Raw genomic sequence first — 21,266 nt, forward strand, 5'->3', positions numbered from 1 at the left:
TGCGGGCTTTCTTGTGTAGAGACTTCAGAAGAGGCTTCCTTCTGGGGTGACAGCCATGCAGCCCAATTTGATGTAGTGTGCGGCGTATGGTCTGAGCACTGACAGGCTGACCTCACACCTTTTCAATCTCTGCAGCAATGCTGACAGCACTCCTGCGCCTATCTTTCAAAGACAGCAGTTGGATGTGACGCTGAGCACGTGCACTCAGCTTCTTTGGACGACCAAAGCGAGGTCTGTTCTGAGTGGACCCTGCTCTTTTAAAACGCTGGATGATCTTGGCCACTGTGCTGCAGCTCAGTTTCAGGGTGTTGGCAATCTTCTTGTAGCCTTGGCCATCTTCATGTAGCGCAACAATTCATCTTTTAAGATCCTCAGAGAGTTCTTTGCCATGAGGTGCCATGTTGGAACTTTCAGTGGCCAGTATGAGAGAGTGTGAGAGCTGTACTACTAAATTGAACACACCTGCTCCCTATGCACACCTGAGACCTAGTAACACTAACAAATCACATGACATTTTGGAGGGAAAATGACAAGCAGTGCTTAATTTGGACATATAGGGGTGTAGTCTCTTAGGGGTGTACTCACTTTTGTTGCCGGTGGTTTAGACATTAATGGCTGTATATTGAGTTATTTTGAGGGAAGAATAAATGTACACTGTTATATAAGCTGCACACAGACTACTTTTCATTGTGTCAAAGTGTCATATTGTCAGTGTTGTCCCATGAAAAGATATACTTAAATATCTGCAGAAATGTGAGGGGTGTACTCACTTTTGTGATACACTGTATATATATATATATATATATATACACACACACACACACACACACAACAGCCAGTTACAGTAACCTTTAACCCTTTAGTGTGAGCTTCCGTAAATATGATACACGTTTTATTTATATCATTTTATTTATTATTTGCTTCCCCATTATAAACCCTGGTCAATTATCTACTCAACATTCTACTGCACTTACTGAAGTTGATCTGTCAGAACTTTACTACATATAGAAACTGTTTTAGATGACACTGAGTACTCAAGTTCCTCCTGGTAAATAGTTAGATCCAGTTTATTTTATAGAACTTCCAGGTGATTTACTTAAAACTGTTGTGAATTTTTAATCTGAATCTGCTTTTAGTGCTAAGTGAATGAATAAATGAATGAATAAATGAATGAATAAATGAATGAATGAATAAATGAATGAATGAATAAATGAACGCTTTCGGCTGCTCCAGTTAGGGGTCACCACATATAACAGATTTACTTTAAGCAAGTTATGCAAAACATCATAGGGGTCATTTATGCATGTCACAATTTACAGTTTTCAGATCTTTTATCTAAATTTATGTTAACACACAAGATAAGTTACCACAAAATACACTTTAAATGATTGTTTTTATTAAAAGAAAAGCAGTTATCCAACACCAACTGAACCCCTTAGTAACAGATTAATCGAATTAAGGTTATAAATGGATTAAATTAAAGTAGACACATCTAGGTGTAAATACTGCAGCTCCGTTAAACCCCATCAATATTAGAATATTTTTAGCAATTTGAAAAGGTCTCAACCAGAAGCACATTTTGCTGGCCTCAAATAACAATTCAGTAATTCCTAAATAAATAAGAAGGTTACTGAAATACATTAGACATTAGCCATTTTTGAAAAAAAGAAAAAAAAAAACTTTAAAACATCATTGTAACAGTAGTAAATCTTCCTAGTAGTGGCTGGACAAGCCAAAATGATAGTAAATTACTGCAGTGCATGATAGTAAATTACTGCAGTGCATGATAGTAAATCACAAAAGCTGATATCAACACTTCTCAGTAGTGACTTTGGTTTTTACATGTCATTTCTGCAAATGTTACACAGATTAATATGATAAAATGTCAGTTAGTAAGTATGTTGAATCCCAATAATACATTTGAGGACAGTATTGTCCAGATACCATTACTCTGTATCATTATCTGTATGACATTTCAACAGTCTATCATATTATACAAATAAAGTAAAAATGCAGCATAAAGTATGAAACACTGTTAAAATGCTGTTAGAGTGCCAGTACAAACAACCAGGGTTTGTTGGCAAGATGTTACAGAAGAATTACATTCCTAAAACATTTGCAATTAATAACTTAGTTTGTACTAGAAAAAACACAAACACTTTGCTAAATTTGATTAAACGTGTTGTTTTAAAGCTAAATTTAAACATATCCTAATTGATATATATAAGGTATAACCAGGTATAACCAAGGTGAGGAAAACACTACAATAATTACAGCTTCTTTGATTCATTGGGTTTCACCACAGAGGAACGGTTAGTGTAAAGCACTTTTGATTGAAGACCACAAATGCCTGATCAACATTATACACTACAGTACAATAAGCTTGTGTACAGTAAGCATTCTTTACCCTAATCTCTGTTTACATAATGGGCGAAGACTACAGACATTTATTTCAACACCTTAATTAAAAAAGAAACACATAACTACATAAAACCTGCGGAGCAACAATAACTATTAATAAACTTTTAAATGCATTTCTAATTTGCAAATCCAGTGCAAATCCAAAAGTACTAACATTACACTTACATGATGTCTTAACAAAGATGCAGTTAAGCAGATTTATAAACAAAAAACATAATTTATGTTACACATACGTACATTAGAATTCTGTGGCTAAATAAAGTTTTACATCTAAAATGAATAAATATAAAAAACTAGAGAGGCACGTCTGACTAAAAACATTCAGAAATTTTGTAAAAATGCATGTTTTGCATAAGTGCCCTAACAACTACCATTAGGTCTTTAGGAGTTTCGTTAAACAGGTCCGGTAGGGCCGTCTTATCACAGAAAGAACTGAAGTTTTAAATGGTATGCAAGCTTAAATAGCAATGTTTAGTGAATAGACTTACAGAGTCAAAACTAATCGTAGCCTGTGTGATTGTGATCTGGTTTTGTTAAAAATATTTTACTGAGGTAAACCAGGATGGAATGTACGGTTAGACAAAAAATGTCCAAGGATCACAGCTTGAGATTGAAACTGAAAGCATTTGACACACGACCTATTATCACTAAATGCCACCTCCATGTCAACAGTGTTTGGGAGGTGTGCCAGCAAAACCCCTTTTTAATCCTGAACAGAAGCACCCAAATTCGAGAAGACACTATTTTAACTTGGAATCTCTTGTCTATTGTTAAATAAAAGCAAAACAATAGACCTTGCTGGCAGCAAAACTTCTAGGCGGGTTTGACAAAAAGAAAGATAGCAAATATTTGAATTCTCTATTAAAAGAATATGTTACACTTAAATTTTTTTAAATAGCAGACATGGATGTCATAGGTGAATCATTTACCTGCTTTATGCAGACACAATGGAATAATTGGTCCAGATTTCTTTTGTCTTTTTCTATTCTCAAGGGTTTGAAGAAAAAACTGTCCCTTTTTTAACGCTCTTGCATTACAGAGCCTTTCTTGACATCATAGTAATAATGATAATAATAATAATGTGTAATTATTATTTAAATTTTTTTAGTCAGGGTTGAGGTGGGTCTGGATACACTGTAAAACAATTCGCACAAGGCAGGAATACCTTGAACAAGGCACCAATCCATTAGATGACTTATATATGTAATGAAGTAGCCCTGACCCAGACATCACTTTCCTGGACAGGGTCATTTTGCATGTTCTACAAGAGTGTGTCCTAATAGACACAGAGTTTGTGTGTTTTTACACTTTGGTTGCATTCATGACGGGACAGGTAGTAACTGGTTACACAAGATTCATCAGTTCACAAGGTTATATTGAACAGTCTTGGGCAATTTTTGTATCTCCAATTCACCTCACTTGCACGTTTTTGGACTGTGGGAGGAAACCGGAGCTTCGGAAGGAAACCCACGCAGACACAGGGAGAACATGGAAACACCCCACGTGGGGATCGAACCCAGTACTACCCATCGTGCCACCCATTAGTCAGTGAAAACATTGGAAAACTTTCTTTGCATTTGTGTCACTTAAATAACAATCAGATTCTTGTTTTTATTGCATTTTTATCACAAAGTGTCCCAACTTTGTGGATATATTAATAGTATAGAATGATATCGTTTAGTGTAGATAGTATGGTAAGTACACATAGAACAGTGTATAAATTATATTTATAATAAATAAAAAGCGTTCTACTGTGTTTAAACTTAGGGCCAATATATTAAAAAATAATTAAACCATGTAACTCTGTTACCTGAGGACAATCTTAATTCTTGTTTGTGCCAATCTCCCATACAAAGGCATCCGGTTTGAACCGCGAGGTGTTAGATTAAATACCTATTTACACCAAGATAAAACCACCAGAAATGTGGTAGCACAGGTCTCCAGAAGTCTGATCCAAGTCACTGTTCAATCAATCAGATCGTTTAGCAGCTATAAATCAGTCTGTTATTATCAGTGCGACATGACCTACCAAGCCTGTACACGAGACCGGTTAAACTACAGTTCAGTCCCCTTCACACCGACGCTTCTGTCACAGCTAAAATAAACAAGAGTCAACAGAAGTACTCACAAGTCTGATCCAGTATGCAGCGTACGCCATGAAGTCAGGACTGGAGGTAGATGTTCTCACAAACTGCTCCACAGCAGTGGAGTTTCACTCATCCCTCACATTCCCTAGTGCCACACCCCTCAGTACACTGATAACCTAAAAGCTGCAGGTCTGGTGGAGACCAACCAGCCGTGAAACCCGCTGTTCAGCTCCTCTCAGGGCTGGGCGGTATGACCAAAGATTTGTATCACGGTATTTTTTTAACATTCTGGAGGTTCCACGTTTTTATTTGTCTGTGGCTTATTCTACTGTACATAGAATATAAAACATTTTAATCTCACCATGTAGATGTATATAATGAAGGTTTTGAGCACTATAAGCTTTGCTTGGCCCCACAAAATGACACTATATGATGGAATCAGAAAAAAATAAATTTTTATTGCTTATTTAATATTTAAGTATTGTACAATTACCCTTAGCTCTTTTTTAACGAATAAAACTGACAAACCGTACAGTATATAGTGTTTTAGTCTGTTCTAAACTGCCGACACACCTCATTTCTTTGGCAGGTTCTTTCGGTGCATATTTGGTCTTCCTCTCTTCATCCTCCATCAGTTTTTGTTAATGTTTTTCCACCATATCGAGAAAACCTCTCTCATCTGTTAACACTGTTATTCTAACACTACCTGGCTAACTCGTTAGCTGTATCTAATCTGCACGGCGCTCCATAGCACTTTCAGCGGCAAAAAATATAATATGTTTTGCCGTTAAAATGAACTATGTTACCTTATGGCGGTATATGAAAATCCATACCATACGAGGAATCAAAGACGGTATACCAAATGTACCGTCATACCGCCCAGCCCTAGCTCCTCTTATTGTCTAACAAATCGTACAGTATATTCTGAGGAAACTCAGGCCTCGTCCTGTCACTTTTTCACTCTGTAACCTGTCCATGTTTATACCAGTACAATAAGCTGTACCGTGGAAATCATTCACACTAATAACCCACTACAGTGAGAATCTCTACCTGATCACAGATAACACCACCATCTCTCAACGTACTGGAAACAACACTTTTACTCTCCTGTAACAGTTCTTCAGGTCTGAACAAGTGCTTTTTTAAAAATGGACTTGATCTGTTTCCTATTGAAAAATGTATGTTGTATCATGAAGAGGAGAATCAGACAACAGCTTAAGCAAATCTGAGTTCTCCTGGTACCTCTGATGTTGAGGCGTGTGTATTTTCCCCAATTTTCCTCCCAATCTAGTCGTATCCAATTACCCGATGACATTATGCTTCCTCTCCACCGTGATTAAGGTGAGCTGTGACTAACACACGCCCCCTCCGACACGTGTGCAGAAGCCAACCGCATATTTTCACCTGCACGAGGTGAGTTCATATGTGGATCAGCTTTGTGTACAGAGACACACCCTGATCACACACTATCCCTCGTCTCTGTGCAGCACCATCAATCAGCCAGCAGAGGTCGTAATTGCATCAGTTATGAGGTCCCCTCCAGCACCATGCTCTTAAACAACAGCCAATCGTTCATGTTCATATAGATGCCCAGCGAGTTCGAAATGTCAGCACTGGTCTGCTAGTGTATTACCACGCCACAGGCATGTGTATTTAAAGCTGCATATGCTGCCATTAAAGTGACATATTTACCCAGAAGTTCATGATTGTTTCAGCAAGGAGATGCCAGGCCTCATTCTGTATGTGCAGTCCAGATCCAACAAATTGGATTTCCTTTTGCACGGTAGCCTCTATGCCCATGTCAATGTAACGCTTACTTAACTGTAAACATGCTCACTAGAGCAGCTTCTAACTTGTTGCAGACTATTTAATTGGTTCTTATATTACATCTGACCATTTAAAGGAATTTCCTTTAGTTATAAAGTAACAATTTAAGGTTTTCTTCCATATACTAATAATAGGTGCATTCAAACTAGGCTTATTTATATAGGCACAGATATGTTTTCATCTGTAGTCATAGAATCACTAACATGGGATTAAAAAGCCGGGCCATGAAGTTAAATAACATAACAGTGCTTTCTACACCACCACATTTAGACTGTGTGTATACTTTTAACCAGGCAGATATTGTCCCAATGTGCATAAAATCAGACAACAGAATCCCAGGACTCTTAGGACAAACATGTCCCTTCTAAGTGTATGTAAACCTGGCTGTGTAGTGCAGAATCTACCGAGTTAACAGGCTGTGTAGTTAGTGCAGTTAGTCAGGCTGTGCTGTAAGCAGTTTCAGATAAACCTGAATTTCAATGACCTACCCAGATAATGAATGCATGAATAAGTAAATTGCTCACCTGTTTGGATTTTTTCCGTCCGTGGGTTCTCTTTTTGCCCGGCATGTCTGAGCTTTCGCCTTCGAGAACTGCTTAAGCAAATCTGCACTATCTGGAGGGGGCTTTGCAGTAAACTTGATTGCTCCTCCCGCTCAAAGTATGCATGTTAGGGAAAGGCATGAATGCCAAAGGCTATGAGCAAACCTGATTAAAATGAAAGAGTGGGTGAACCGTTCCAACATTCTGCTTTTGCTGCAAAACACTTTTTGCTGATTATGTTTCACATTTCTTTAATAGCATGAGCACGTATTAGTGCACATCCTGTGTAATAAAATAAATATATATGCACGGTGTTGTGTAGCAACAGAAAAACAAAGTTTGTTATGCATGTTATAGTGGTATTTTTGCTAAGTCAGGCATGTTGCAAGCCCGTATAACACATGAGAAACAATAGCATAGTTTTGGTTTGTGGAAACTCTCCACCCTTTCTTGATGTCGTAACAAGTCTTGTGAAGTGTACTCTAAACAGTAAAAGCATACAGTACGTCCATTTATCTAATGCACAAAACGCCCACCCTTGGCCAGACTTAGCAGTGAAGGAAAACTGGAAATGAGTCACTAGGTGTGTCGCACTTACTCGCCTTCATTCTTTTCACTACAATACCACCAAGAGATGAAGAAAATTAAGGGTGTATGAAGAATTACTCAATCTCTAGCCCAGCATAACCACATGCATGATAAATGATGACAAACTCTGGTTTGTTACTTACAGCAAAACATTTACAGCATACAATCTGGGTACACTCAACACTGTACACCTCACAATCACACAAATAATATGTTTGCTACACTTGCTGCTAACGTGTAAACATTAATTATTTTACATATATATTTTGCTTGCAGATCTGTAGCATTAGTTTGGAAAAGGCCCTTTCCTATTCCAGCATAACTGTGTCCCGGTGCGCAAACCAAGGTCCATGGTTCAGCATGGAGGAACTCCAGTGGCCCGCACAGCCCTGACCCTATTCACCATGTTTGGTAAGCTATGTATAAGAGCATTGATTGTCAGCCAGGTCGTTTTGTACTACATGCTCAACCTCACAAATGCTCTTTTTGACTAAATGCGCACAAATCTTAATATACACACGACAAATTCTTTTGGTAAGCCTTCCCAAACAGATGGAGGGTGGAATAGCTGCAAGGAGGGGTTAACTTCGTATTAATGCCATATTTTTAATATGATGTCCAAGCTGTCCATATACATTTGGCTGTATATTTTACAAGGATCGTAATCCAGCAGTCTTTTAAAACCTTATAAAACCTAAACAACAAGCAAACGTAAGCAGAAAAGGGTTTGTATTTACAACTTGATGTCTGTTTGTTGCTATACAAGGGCTCCCCCTGGTGGTAACAGCTACACCCTTACATTTTGCTAAGCTGATCCAGTTTAACCAAGTAGATAAGCAGGTGAGGGTTACAGACAAATACACCGCCGAAGTGAAGAGTTTAGGACAATTTAAGATCCTGGACCAACAAGGGACTTTAGCATGGGTACAGTTTGTATTTGTTGTATATGATTCTCATGTTAACATCATGTTTCACACTGGTTACATTCATAACAGGAACGGTAGTTACTCATTACACAAGATTCATCAGTTCACAAGTTTAATGTCAATCACAGTCATGGACGATTTTGTATCTCCAATTCACCTCACTTGCACGTCTTTGGACTTTGGGAGGAAACCGGAGCTCCCGGAGGAAACCCACACAGACACAGGGAGAACATGCAAACTCCACACAGAAAGGACCTTGACCACTCCACCTAGGGATCGAACCCAGGACCTTCTTGCTGTGAGGCGACAGTGCTACCCACTGAGCCATGATGCCATGATTTTTATGTTACTTAACATTTATTTCACCAGGTATTGCACGTGTATGTTAGGAATGTGGAAATATTTGGCTTAAACTAATATTATTTGAAAGTTAATACAGCTATCTAGTATTTGAGGAAAATTTTGGGGAGCTGAATACTTTAAGAAGCTGAACATGAGGAAAGCTTTTAAACTTGTACAATAACCTGGTAGCTCAAAAACAAGAGAAAACTAAAGAAAAAAAACGGGGTCCATAAATGTGTCCTGTTTGATTGAGAATTGTTTTTAAAATAAGGAAAATTTAGTACATTTTATTTTTTGTTCCATAAAATTATTCCTTTATGGGCCATAACTATAGACAGTCATTCTCTGACAGTTCTGGAATTCGAGGTCACTGGCACCAAACTTTATATTATAGTCTCCACATGGGCACGAAGAATTAATATAGATTTTTTATTCAATATTTCACACTGTAAAAAATAATTGCCTGAATTAACATAAACTGTGTTGGCAGGTTAGTTATTAGTTTTCATTTGTTTGCAGATCTTCCAGAAGATTTTTCCATCATAAATTAATCACAACTTTCTCACCACCGCGACTCTGACCAGGGTAAATCGATTGAAAAAATAAAATGAATGATAAAGAAATCTGTCTCGGACTGCGTTCATTTTGCATTGACCAGACAGTGATGGTGAGATCTGGTAGTGGTGTATGTGTGACTCACCTCTCTCACAGCAGCCCAAAGTGCTGAAATGAATTCCAAACAGGGCTGAGGGGAAATCAATTTCAAGCTGCTGACAGTTTGGAGAGGAGACCTGATGGCCAGTTGAATGTGTGTGTGTTTGTGTGTGTGTTTGTGTGTGTTTGTGTGTGATTGCGATTGCTAGATGTGCTGAATAAGTGCAAGCTTCAGTGCTTCACGGACTGTGAGTCAGATAACATTTAGCTACATGAAAGCACTAGCAGCCATCAGTGTGTATTAACAGTTCAGCTCTTTATTGGTGTGTGTATGTGCAGAAAGGTCCTCCACACCACAGATAAGAGGCAAAAGCATTGTCCACCCACTGTTAACGTGGGTCTCTGCAAGGAAACTATCAGCAGTCACTAGATCTTGAGCACTTGCTATCTCTTCTAACCAGGGCTGGAGGTTCTGAGACTGATCTTGACACCACTGTACCTGAAGTTAGTCTTAACCTACTGGTATTAAACCTATTTTCTCTTGGCCTTAAACAAAATGATTGGTGGAGGGGCATGTTTACTACTGTTACATGATCTTTTATATGAAATATCCGTTGTAATCATCAGGGAAATTAGGATTCAAATTTTTGCAGCACATTCATGCTTAATACAAGATACTAAACAGTCCATGGTTGCAGTAGTGATTATCTTACCTATAATGCACCATATATGTTTAATAGAAGACAGATCTGGACTGCAGACAGGCTAAGTCTCCCACTAGCCAAAGAGAACCACATCTTTGTTGAAAACATGCAAACTGTAAATTCCTAAAGATAATTGTTGGGTGAAACAAAGCTGTGCAGTCTCATAAAGACAGGCAAAATAGAGAGCTAGCCAAAATTTTACTAACAATATATCCTTTATCCTACATGTACACCTTGCATTGACATTTGCTTCACTGATTTCACTTCAGAATTCACACCTCCTGATTATATGCATACTCTTTCCCCTTATTCTCTATTCATTGTGATGGTATCTAGTTTCCTCTGCTTAATATGCTAATAAACCTGTGAGCTAGGTAGACTGTGGGAAATTGAGTACATGTTAAAGTGGAGAATTGAGATCTTATTCCTATTCATAGGCCTACAGTGATCGGACCATAAGAAGGCATGTTCTGAATTACTGGCATTGGTACACATGGGTCTAGCAATTATAATGTCTGTGTTTAATTAGCTAAATCTTACACTAAATAGTATTTAACCTTTAATTGTAGTAAACATCACAAGAAAATCGTTCGGTCAGTCCGTCTGCAAGATGTTCCACATGTTTTGTGTTTGTCCACATGGGTTTTCTAATACTCTGCTTTCCTTTTACAAGCAGAAAGTGGATGGTTGGATTTTCAAGAAGGAAATGTTTAGTTACACAGATACAGTACTTAGTACCTACACACAGAAACTATGGAGAAAGGAAAATGCATTATTGTTTGTACTTTACAGGATTGTGTATTTCATAAATGTCAGCCTTTTGTCACTCATTCCTCTCTGAAAGGTGTCCGTTTCCATTATCTGTCGGTCTGAAAGGTCAAAAATGACGCTGGAACCTGTGAGGTGTTCACAGATGTCAAATGATCTGAACTGAGCAACCAATTAGCTGGCTGAAAGCAGGACTGCGTGATGATTTCTGTAATAGAGAGGAGTAGCAGAGATACAGGTGACCTTCTGTCAGCAGATTATGGCTTATATCATTGGCTTATATTATAATATTGGGACTTGGAAATGGCTCTGGTGGTTCAAAACAGACCACAGCCATTGTTTTACACAGTCATGTAAAATACTGGCATAGTGACGTGTTTATGGTTCCCTGGTGTGTTTTATTCATTTTGTTATTGATCTATTTTTTAAATGGAGACAGATAATCGCCAGAATAGAAAAAATGGATATACATACAAAAAATGTATATATATATACAGTGTATCACAAAAGTGAGTACACCCCTCACATTTCTGCAAATATTTCATTATATCTTTTCATGGGACAACACTATAGACATGAAACTTGGATATAACTTAGAGTAGTCAGTGTACAACTTGTATAGCAGTGTAGATTTACTGTCTTCTGAAAATAACTCAACACACAGCCATTAATGTCTAAATGGCTGGCAACATAAGTGAGTACACCCCACAGTGAACATGTCCAAATTGTGCCCAAAGTGTCAATATTTTGTGTGACCACCATTATTATCCAGCACTGCCTTAACCCTCCTGGGCATGGAATTCACCAGAGCTGCACAGGTTGCTACTGGAATCCTCTTCCACTCCTCCATGATGACATCACGGAGCTGGTGGATGTTAGACACCTTGAACTCCTCCACCTTCCACTTGAGGATGCGCCACAGGTGCTCAATTGGGTTTAGTCCATCACCTTTACCTTCAGCTTCCTCAGCAAGGCAGTTGTCATCTTGGAGGTTGTGTTTGGGGTCGTTATCTTGTTGGAAAACTGCCATGAGGCCCAGTTTTCGAAGGGATGGGATCATGCTCTGTTTCAGAATGTCACAGTACATGTTGAAATTCATGTTTCCCTCAATGAACTGCAGCTCCCCAGTGCCAGCAACACTCATGCAGCCCAAGACCATGATGCTACCACCACCATGCTTGACTGTAGGCAAGATACAGTTGTCTTGGTACTTCTCACCAGGGCGCCGCCACACATGCTGGACACCATCTGAGCCAAACAAGTTTATCTTGGTCTCGTCAGACCACAGGGCATTCCAGTAATCCATGTTCTTGGACTGCTTGTTTTCAGCAAACTGTTTGCTGGCTTTCTTGTGCGTCAGCTTCCTTCTGGGATGACGACCATGCAGACTGAGTTGATGCAGTGTGCGGCGTATGGTCTGAGCACTGACAGGCTGACCTCCCACGTCTTCAACCTCTGCAGCAATGCTGGCAGCACTCATGTGTCTATTTTTTAAAGCCAACCTCTGGATATGACGCCGAACACGTGGACTCGACTTCTTTGGTCGACCCTGGCGAAGCCTGTTCCGAGTGGAACCTGTCCTGGAAAATTGCTGTATGACCTTGGCCACCATGCTGTAGCTCAGTTTCAGGGTGTTAGCAATCTTCTTATAGCCCAGGCCATCTTTGTGGAGAGCAACAATTCTATTTCTCACATCCTCAGAGAGTTCTTTGCCATGAGGTGCCATGTTGAATATCCAGTGGCCAGTATGAGAGAATTGTACCCAAAACACCAAATTTAACAGCCCTGCTCCCCATTTACACCTGGGACCTTGACACATGACACCAGGGAGGGACTACGACACATTTGGGCACAATTTGGACATGTTCACTGTGGGGTGTACTCACTTATGTTGCCAGCTATTTAGACATTAATGGCTGTGTGTTGAGTTATTTTCAGAAGACAGTAAATCTACACTGCTATACAAGCTGTACACTGACTACTCTAAGTTATATCCAAGTTTCATGTCTATAGTGTTGTCCCATGAAAAGATATAATGAAATATTTGCAAAAATTTGAGGGGTGTACTCACTTTTGTGATACACTGTATATACTGTATATATATATATATATATATACTGTATATATATATATATATATATATATATATATATATATATATATATATATATACAGTGTATCACAAAAGTGAGTACACCCCTCACATTTCTGCAGATATTTAAGTATATCTTTTCATGGGACAACACTGACAAAATGAAACTTTGACACAATGAAAAGTAGTCTGTGTGCAGCTTATATAACAGTGTAAATTTATTCTTCCCTCAAAATAACTCAATATACAGCCATTAATGTCTAAACCACCGGCAACAAAAGTGAGTACACCCCTAAGAAACTACACCCCTAAATGTCCAAATTGAGCACTGCTTGTCATTTTCCCTCCAAAATGTCATGTGATTTGTTAGTGTTACTAGGTCTCAGGTGTGCATAGGGAGCAGGTGTGTTCCATTTAGTAGTACAGCTCTCACACTCTCTCATACTGGTCACTGAAAGTTCCAACATGGCACCTCATGGCAAAGAACTCTCTGAGGATCTTAAAAGACGAATTGTTGCGCTACATGAAGATGGCCAAGGCTACAAGAAGATTGCCAACACCCTGAAACTGAGCTGCAGCACAGTGGCCAAGATCATCCAGCGTTTTAAAAGAGCAGGGTCCACTCAGAACAGACCTCGCGTTGGTCGTCCAAAGAAGCTGAGTGCACGTGCTCAGCGTCACATCCAACTGCTGTCTTTGAAAGATAGGCGCAGGAGTGCTGTCAGCATTGCTGCAGAGATTGAAAAGGTGGGGGGTCAGCCTGTCAGTGCTCAGACCATACGCCGCACACTACATCAAATTGGTCTGCATGGCTGTCACCCCAGAAGGAAGCCTCTTCTGAAGTCTCTACACAAGAAAGCCCGCAAACAGTTTGCTGAAGACATGTCAACAAAGGACATGGATTACTGGAACCATGTCCTATAATCTGATGAGACCAAGATTAATTTGTTTGGTTCAGATGGTCTCAAGCATGTGTGGCGGCAATCAGGTGAGGAGTACAAAGATAAGTGTGTCATGCCTACAGTCAAGCATGGTGGTGGGAATGCCATGGTCTGGGGCTGCATGAGTGCAGCAGGTGTTGGGGAGTTACATTTCATTGAGGGACACATGAACTCCAATATGTACTGTGAAATACTGAAGCAGAGCATGATCCCCTCCCTCCGGAAACTGGGTCGCAGGGCAGTGTTCCAGCATGATAATGACCCCAAACACACCTCTAAGACGACCACTGCTTTATTGAAGAGGCTGAGGGTAAAGGTGATGGACTGGCCAAGCATGTCTCCAGACCTAAACCCAATAGAACATCTTTGGGGCATCCTCAAGTGGAAGGTGGAGGAGCGCAAAGTCTCGAATATCCGCCAGCTCCGTGATGTCGTCATGGAGGAGTGGAAAAGCATTCCAGTGGCAACCTGTGAAGCTCTGGTAAACTCCATGCCCAGGAAAGTTAAGGCAGTTCTGGGAAATAATGGTGGCCACACAAAATATTGACACTTCAGGAACTTTCACTAAGGGGTGTACTCACTTTTGTTGCCGGTGGTTTAGACATTAATGGCTGTATATTGAGTTATTTTGAGGGAAGAATAAATTTACACTGTTATATAAGCTGCACACAGACTACTTTTCATTGTGTCAAAGTGTCATTTTGTCAGTGTTGTCCCATGAAAAGATATACTTAAATATCTGCAGAAATGTGAGGGGTGTACTCACTTTTGTGATACACTGTATATATATACAGTGTATCACAAAAGTGAGTACACCCCTCACATTTCTGCAAATATTTCATTATATCTTTTCATGGGACAACACTATAGACATGAAACTTGGATATAACTTAGAGTAGTCAGTGTACAACTTGTATAGCAGTGTAGATTTACTGTCTTCTGAAAATAACTCAACACACAGCCATTAATGTCTAAATACCTGGCAACATAAGTGAGTACACCCCACAGTGAACATGTCCAAATTGTGCCCAAATGTGTCGTTGCCCCTCCCTGGTGTCATGTGTCAAGGTCCCAGGTGTAAATGGGGGGCAGGGCTGTTAAATTTGGTGTTTTGGGTACAATTCTCTCATACTGGCCACTGGATATTCAACATGGCACCTCATGGCAAAGAACACTCTGAGGATGTGAGAAATAGAATTGTTGCTCTCCACAAAGATGGCCTGGGCTATAAGAAGATTGCTAACACCCTGAAACTGAGCTACAGCATGGTGGCCAAGGTCATACAGCGGTTTTCCAGGACAGGTTCCACTCGGAACAGGCTTTGCCAGGGTCGACCAAAGAAGTTGAGTCCACGTGTTCGGCGTCATATCCAGAGGTTGGCTTTAAAAAATAGACACATGAGTGCTGCCAGCATTGCTGCAGAGGTTGAAGACGTGGGAGGTCAGCCTGTCAGTGCTCAGACCATACGCCGCACACTGCATCAACTCGGTCTGCATGGTCGTCACCCCAGAAGGAAGCTGACGCACAAGAAAGCCCGCAAACAGTTTGCTGAAGACAAGCAGTCCAAGAACATGGATTACTGGAATGCCCTGTGGTCTGACGAGACCAAGATAAACTTGTTTGGCTCAGATGGTGTCCAGCATGTGTGGCGGCGCCCTGGTGAGAAGTACCAAGACAACTGTATCTTGCCTACAGTCAAGCATGGTGGTGGTAGCATCATGGTCTTGGGCTGCATGAGTGTTGCTGGCACTGGGGAGCTGCAGTTCATTGAGGGAAACATGAATTCCAACATGTACTGTGACATTCTGAAACAGAGCATGATCCCCTCCCTTCGAAAACTGGGCCTCATGGCAGTTTTACAACAGGATTACGACCCCAAACACAACCTCCAAGATGACAACTGCCTTGCTGAGGAAGCTGAAGGTAAAGGTGATGGACTAAACCCAATTGAGCACCTGTGGCACATCCTCAAGTGGAAGGTGGAGGAGTTCAAGGTGTCTAACATCCACCAGCTCCGTGATGTCATCATGGAGGAGTGGAAGAGGATTCCAGTAGCAACCTGTGCAGCTCTGGTGAATTCCATGCCCAGGAGGGTTAAGGCAGTGCTGGATAATAATGGTGGTCACACAAAATATTGACACTTTGGGCACAATTTGGACATGTTCACTGTGGGGTGTACTCACTTATGTTGCCAGCCATTTAGACATTAATGGCTGTGTGTTGAGTTATTTTCAGAAGACAGTAAATCTACACTGCTATACAAGTTGTACACTGACTACTCTAACTTATATCCAAGTTTTATTTCTATAGTGTTGTCCCATGAAAAGATATAATAAAATATTTGCAGAAATGTGAGGGGTGTACTCACTTTTGTGATACACTGTATATACAAGCAAACAGTACAATAAAGCTGGTATCCAAGCGCAGGGTCAGCCTGGCAAATGTTAAACAGGAAGTTCTTAGCAACATCACTGATTCATTGGCTATTTGCTATTTTTAACTCTGAATCTCATATCTTTCCATTAGCTGCATTGCTTGCACGGGCTTTAATTAGTGCCTTAGTCATTTCCTATAGAAACACCAAAGCTTCCCTGTCTTACTGCTTCAGAGACCACATGACCATAGAGATTTCATCTGTAGCATTTCCTGTGAATGCATTTGCTGCGGCTTTGATGCAACTGAGAGTACACATTTGAGTTTTTTAAACTAGAAAGGGGGTTATGTGAGCACATGAATCAATACAGATCAGTCAGTCATTTCAGGCCCTGTTCACATAAAAAAAGTTTCCACGCCCAAGTGGCACAGCGGGATATTCCACTAGCACGCCAGCGCTGAGATTCTGAACACCCTGGTTCGAATCTTAGCTCTGCTACCAGTCATCTGGGCACCATCTAGCGCACAAGTGCCTGCAGGCAAGGGAAATGAGTGGGTGGGGTCTTTAAACGCTGTGCAAGGACCCTGGTTAGTGGATAGAGGCGCATGGGCTTAAAGAAGGGGTCCGCTAGGACTGCACATCCATCAGAGGGCACAAGAGCAGCAAATATACCCTCCTCGAATGCAATCAGGGATCCACAGCGGTGGAAAACAAATTGACTACGCAAAATCGGCAGAAAATGCATAAATAAATAAACTATAAAGATTGTTTTAGGATATACTGTTTGATTCTTTGTTTGTTTTTTATTAAAATTTAAGTTGTACATCACCACTATGTACACTGCAGCAGCGTAATACATCATTTCTGGTGACGGCATATTGTTTGTGGTGGTTCACAGTACCACCAAGTGGACAAAAAGTCCTTCAGCTTGCTAAAATGTATAACTTGCACCTGTAACATCACATCCTAGAGTTCTGTATACAGGACATACATTGGGACTTGCAACTTGTTGTGTCTGATCTAAACTGCTGGCCGGTCCATGCTGATGAGATGTCACATTTATTTTCCTCAGGCTTGCAGAGCCGCTGCGACACAGCGATGGAGACAGAAGGGTAAGGATGAGAGAGGTTGCCATGGTGACCGTGGATCCTTGACAAATGAAACTCGGAGACGAGAAGAAATGATGGCATGTGCGTGTCTAACAGTGAAGTAACAGAGGTATATAACCTGTGCAGAAATAAAAATAGAACCATTTCATTTCTTCTACTTCAGCAAAGCAAAGACCAAAAATATCACAAGCAAAAAAAAAGGTTGGGGGTGGGGTCTGGTCATGTTGCAGTATAGAAATACTGCTCCATCGTGACGTAACCGTTGACGTAAATCACTGCACCGAGGGTCAAAGCAAAGTAAATCTCCATCTCACTTTCCACCTTAATTGCTCACATCACTCCTAGACCAGCATAATGTACACACATTAGAAAGGGTCATGACGTCTAGAGTGACTCAGAATGATCTCTACCCTCTTAGACGAATTTCCATTAAGACTTGATGTAATGTGCCTTATTTTACACACCATTACACATTATTATTTCATTTCTTTCCATCAACCGCTTCATCCTAGTTTGGGTTACGATTGGTCTGGGAAACTCTAATAAATCTTTACAAATGAAAGAAAATATTATAGATCTAAATTATAGATTTAACATTTATTTATATATTTATTTTATACAGCTCAAGTCAAATGTGCACAATATGGCTTAAAGTTTTTGGCCGTTCAGGTGGCACAGCGGTAAAAACACATGCTGGAACACCAGAGCTGGGTTCTCGAATACACCGTATCGAATCTCAGCTCTGACTGCTGGCTGGGCTGAGCAGCCACATGTACAACGATTGACCTGTTGTTCAGGTATGGGTGGGATATTAAGCCAGATAGGGTCTCTCTCATAACTTATGCAGTTACGACCTCTGCTGGCTGATTGATGGCGCCTGCACAGAGACGGGGAAAAGAGTGCGGATCAGGGTGTGTCTCTCCATACACAGTGCTGCTCTGCATTGCACTCGCCAAAGTTTAGGTGACAAAATGCATACAGCTGCTGCCCATGTGTCAGAGGGGGTGTGGGTTAGCTTCGTTCTCCTCAATTAGAGCGGGGATCGGCATTGGTGGAGAGGAAGCATGACGCAATTGGGCAGTTGGACGTGCTAAAAGGAGAAAAAGGGGAGAAAATGCATAAACAAAAATATATTAATAAGTTTGTGGACATCTGATGCTTGTTAACCATTTTATTCCTCTGGTTAGCATTACTATTGCGCTTGCACCCCCTTTGCAGCTCTAATAGCCTCCACTCTTCTAAGAAGTCTTTTTACAAGTTTTTGGAGTGGTCTGCAATTGACTTCAATCCATCTCAAATCAAAAATGCCCAGTGGAGTTAAAGCATGCTTGACTAGACAGTACTGTTCAATTGTTTACTGTTATTCCTGCTGCTTTCAGGTTCATCCTGAATCACTTTTTGAAATGACTGCTGGATTTCTTCTTACCATCCTAATCAATAGTCAAAGAGCATGAAATCTCTGGGGGTAATTTGTTCCATTAACTTTCCATGTGTTTATGATCAAACTGGTTTTTGCCATTGTATTGTTGCTTTTTATATTCATGTCATTTAATAAGTGTCTCTTCAAACTTTTGGAAGCTTCATTACCTTCACCATGTTTGCTACTCATTGTGTAGCATTTGTATCTGTAATATTTCTGCTGGTACTATCCTCTGTAACATCCCTAATCTGTAATTTGTGTGGCCACCATTTAGCTTAAATTGTACTCATCCCAGTTCAGTCTAGCATGCTGGAAGCTCACTGACTGCTCTAATGTAAACAGTGTTGCCAGGTAGAAGCTGATAGCAGCAGCTGAATGTACTACCCTGATGTTTACTCAAGGACCCGTCTGATACTCCGGACAGCACTCGTCTTATCACGCCATGTTCACTACACTCACATTAACAGTACAGTTACAGTACAGTTCACCTAAACAATATACGTGGCTCATTGTACAAGTTCTTTACCCTTTATTTTGAAAGTGATGTGAAAGGCTGATCTCCAGATATTGAAAATGTTTGCTTGTAGACACAAAAATGCAGGTGGAAGTAAACAAATAATCTACATAATACATCCCAAAGCTGATCCCCAATGCTCACGACATCAAAAAGATTCTACTGCTCCTGTTCCACCACCTCATTCTGTACCATGACCAGATACATCTGCAGGCTCACATCAGCATTTCTATTGTCTTATAATGATGTTACTAAATTCATTCTGCAAATGGATTCCCAGCTTTCATGTGATGATTTGGTAACCAAATGCTTAATTGAAGATAGTATATCATGGGTAACAAGGTGGTGCTAAGAGTGAGCAAACATCTCAGTCCTTATAATAAAACGTTCATGCCAAACACTGAGAGAAGAAAAGGAAGAAACATCAAGCTAAAGTGGATTTCAGCAGTGATGATCACTCCTGTAACTGGTAAGAGACCTTCTTCAATGTGAGCTCAATTTAACTTTAGTAAATTGTAATCATTTTACAGTGTGCTTTCATGCATATTTTGCTCTATTAATTGTTTTAATCCTTTACGTCATTGTGTGTGTGGGGGGGGGGGGGGGGGGGGGGCATTAATGTGTGACTGATTACATGATGCACACTTTAATAACCCCACAGATAAGTCTACAGATAATTAAAAAAAATTTTGAAACAATTCCCAAGCTTGCTTGAGGCTTCTTGGGCTTTTATCCTCCCAAAAACACCCAGAGGTTGGGTTGGTTGCTCTATTTATTTATTAGGATTTTATTGTCATGTTTTACACACTTTCGTTACATTCATGCCAGAAATGGTAGTTACTCGTTACTATTCATCAGTTCACAAGTTTAATATCAAACACAGTCATGGACAATTTTGTATCTCCAATTAACCTGACTGCACGTCTTTGGACTGTGGGAGAAAACCGGAGGTCCCGGAGGAAACCCACGCAGACACGGGGAGAACATGCAAACTCCACACAGAAAGGACCCGGACCGCTCCGCCTGGGGATCAAACCCAGGACCTTCTTGCTGTGAGGTGACAGTGCTACCCACTGAGCCACCATGCTGGCCAGTTGGTTGCTCTAACTTGCCCTAGGTGTGAGTGATTGATTGATGAGTGACCATTTCTAACCAAAAGTGGCATTTCCATGCAGATGTCAGGCATTGAATTGCATCCTTTAGTCAGTGCCTATATGCATGCAAATGGTTATGAACTGGGTGGCACAGCTGGTTGGCTGGGTATCCAGCAGCGGGTTGATTTTGCCTAGAATTTCTCAGGTACGATTTCCTTCCACCTTCCAAAAACAAGCAGAAGGTTGCCTGTGAGGTCTAAATTGCCTATAGTCCTGAGTGTGCTTTGTGATCTGATGGATAGGCTGTTTGTCAATGCACTCTGTGTTTTAAGGAAACCATGACGAGCATAAAGCTGTTTGTGAAAATGAATGAATGAATAAATGTTTTAATAGGATGGGATAGAATGCCTTGAAATTCTTTCTTCGCATATCCTGGCTTGTTTGGAGCAGAGAGGGCTGAGGGCCTTGCTCAAGGGACCAACAGTGGCTGCATGTGGCTCTCAACGTTTCAGTTGCTAGCCCAAAGACCTACCCACTAGTCTACCACTGTTCTTTACTGAATAATCAAACCTAATATTTTTATTCTAATGCTTCACCTAGATGAATAAAGCTGTGGTTATTTATAGCCAGCTGAAAATTTGCCCTCCTCCTTCCCGCCCCTCTCCCCACGGGACCCGAGCATCCTACCCCAGGTACAAATTGACGTCAGAGCATGTTTGTAATTTGACGTGTAAACATCCTTCCCCCTTTCCGACTCATGGTTGGTAGATTTCCACGCCTGCTTCGGTTATCGCTCCATCATCATCCTGCCTGTGAATATACATGCGAACTGCTTTTAATAAAACACTACAGGCTTTTATTTA

At 40.5% G+C, this 21,266-nt stretch overlaps 1 protein-coding gene across 8 annotated transcripts in view; it reads right to left on the reverse strand.

Moving 5' to 3' along the window:
* The window catches only part of cast (calpastatin), a 52,308-nt gene extending 45,387 nt beyond the window's left edge, over positions 1-6,921 (reverse strand). For 7 of the 8 annotated variants that reach the window (XM_063011286.1, XM_063011284.1, XM_063011283.1 and 4 more), the window contains exon 1: positions 6,860-6,921. In XM_063011286.1, the coding sequence (XP_062867356.1) occupies positions 6,860-6,904 (45 nt within the window). In that variant the 5' untranslated portion in view covers positions 6,905-6,921. Of the gene's footprint in view, positions 1-4,549; positions 4,633-6,859 lie in introns of those variants that run through there. The other variant, XM_063011277.1, reaches the window with a different exon arrangement.
* Between the last annotated feature and the right edge of the window lie 14,345 nt (positions 6,922-21,266).

This window comes from Trichomycterus rosablanca, chromosome 16, assembly GCF_030014385.1.
Source record: "Trichomycterus rosablanca isolate fTriRos1 chromosome 16, fTriRos1.hap1, whole genome shotgun sequence".
NCBI classification, from domain to species: domain Eukaryota; kingdom Metazoa; phylum Chordata; class Actinopteri; order Siluriformes; family Trichomycteridae; genus Trichomycterus; species Trichomycterus rosablanca.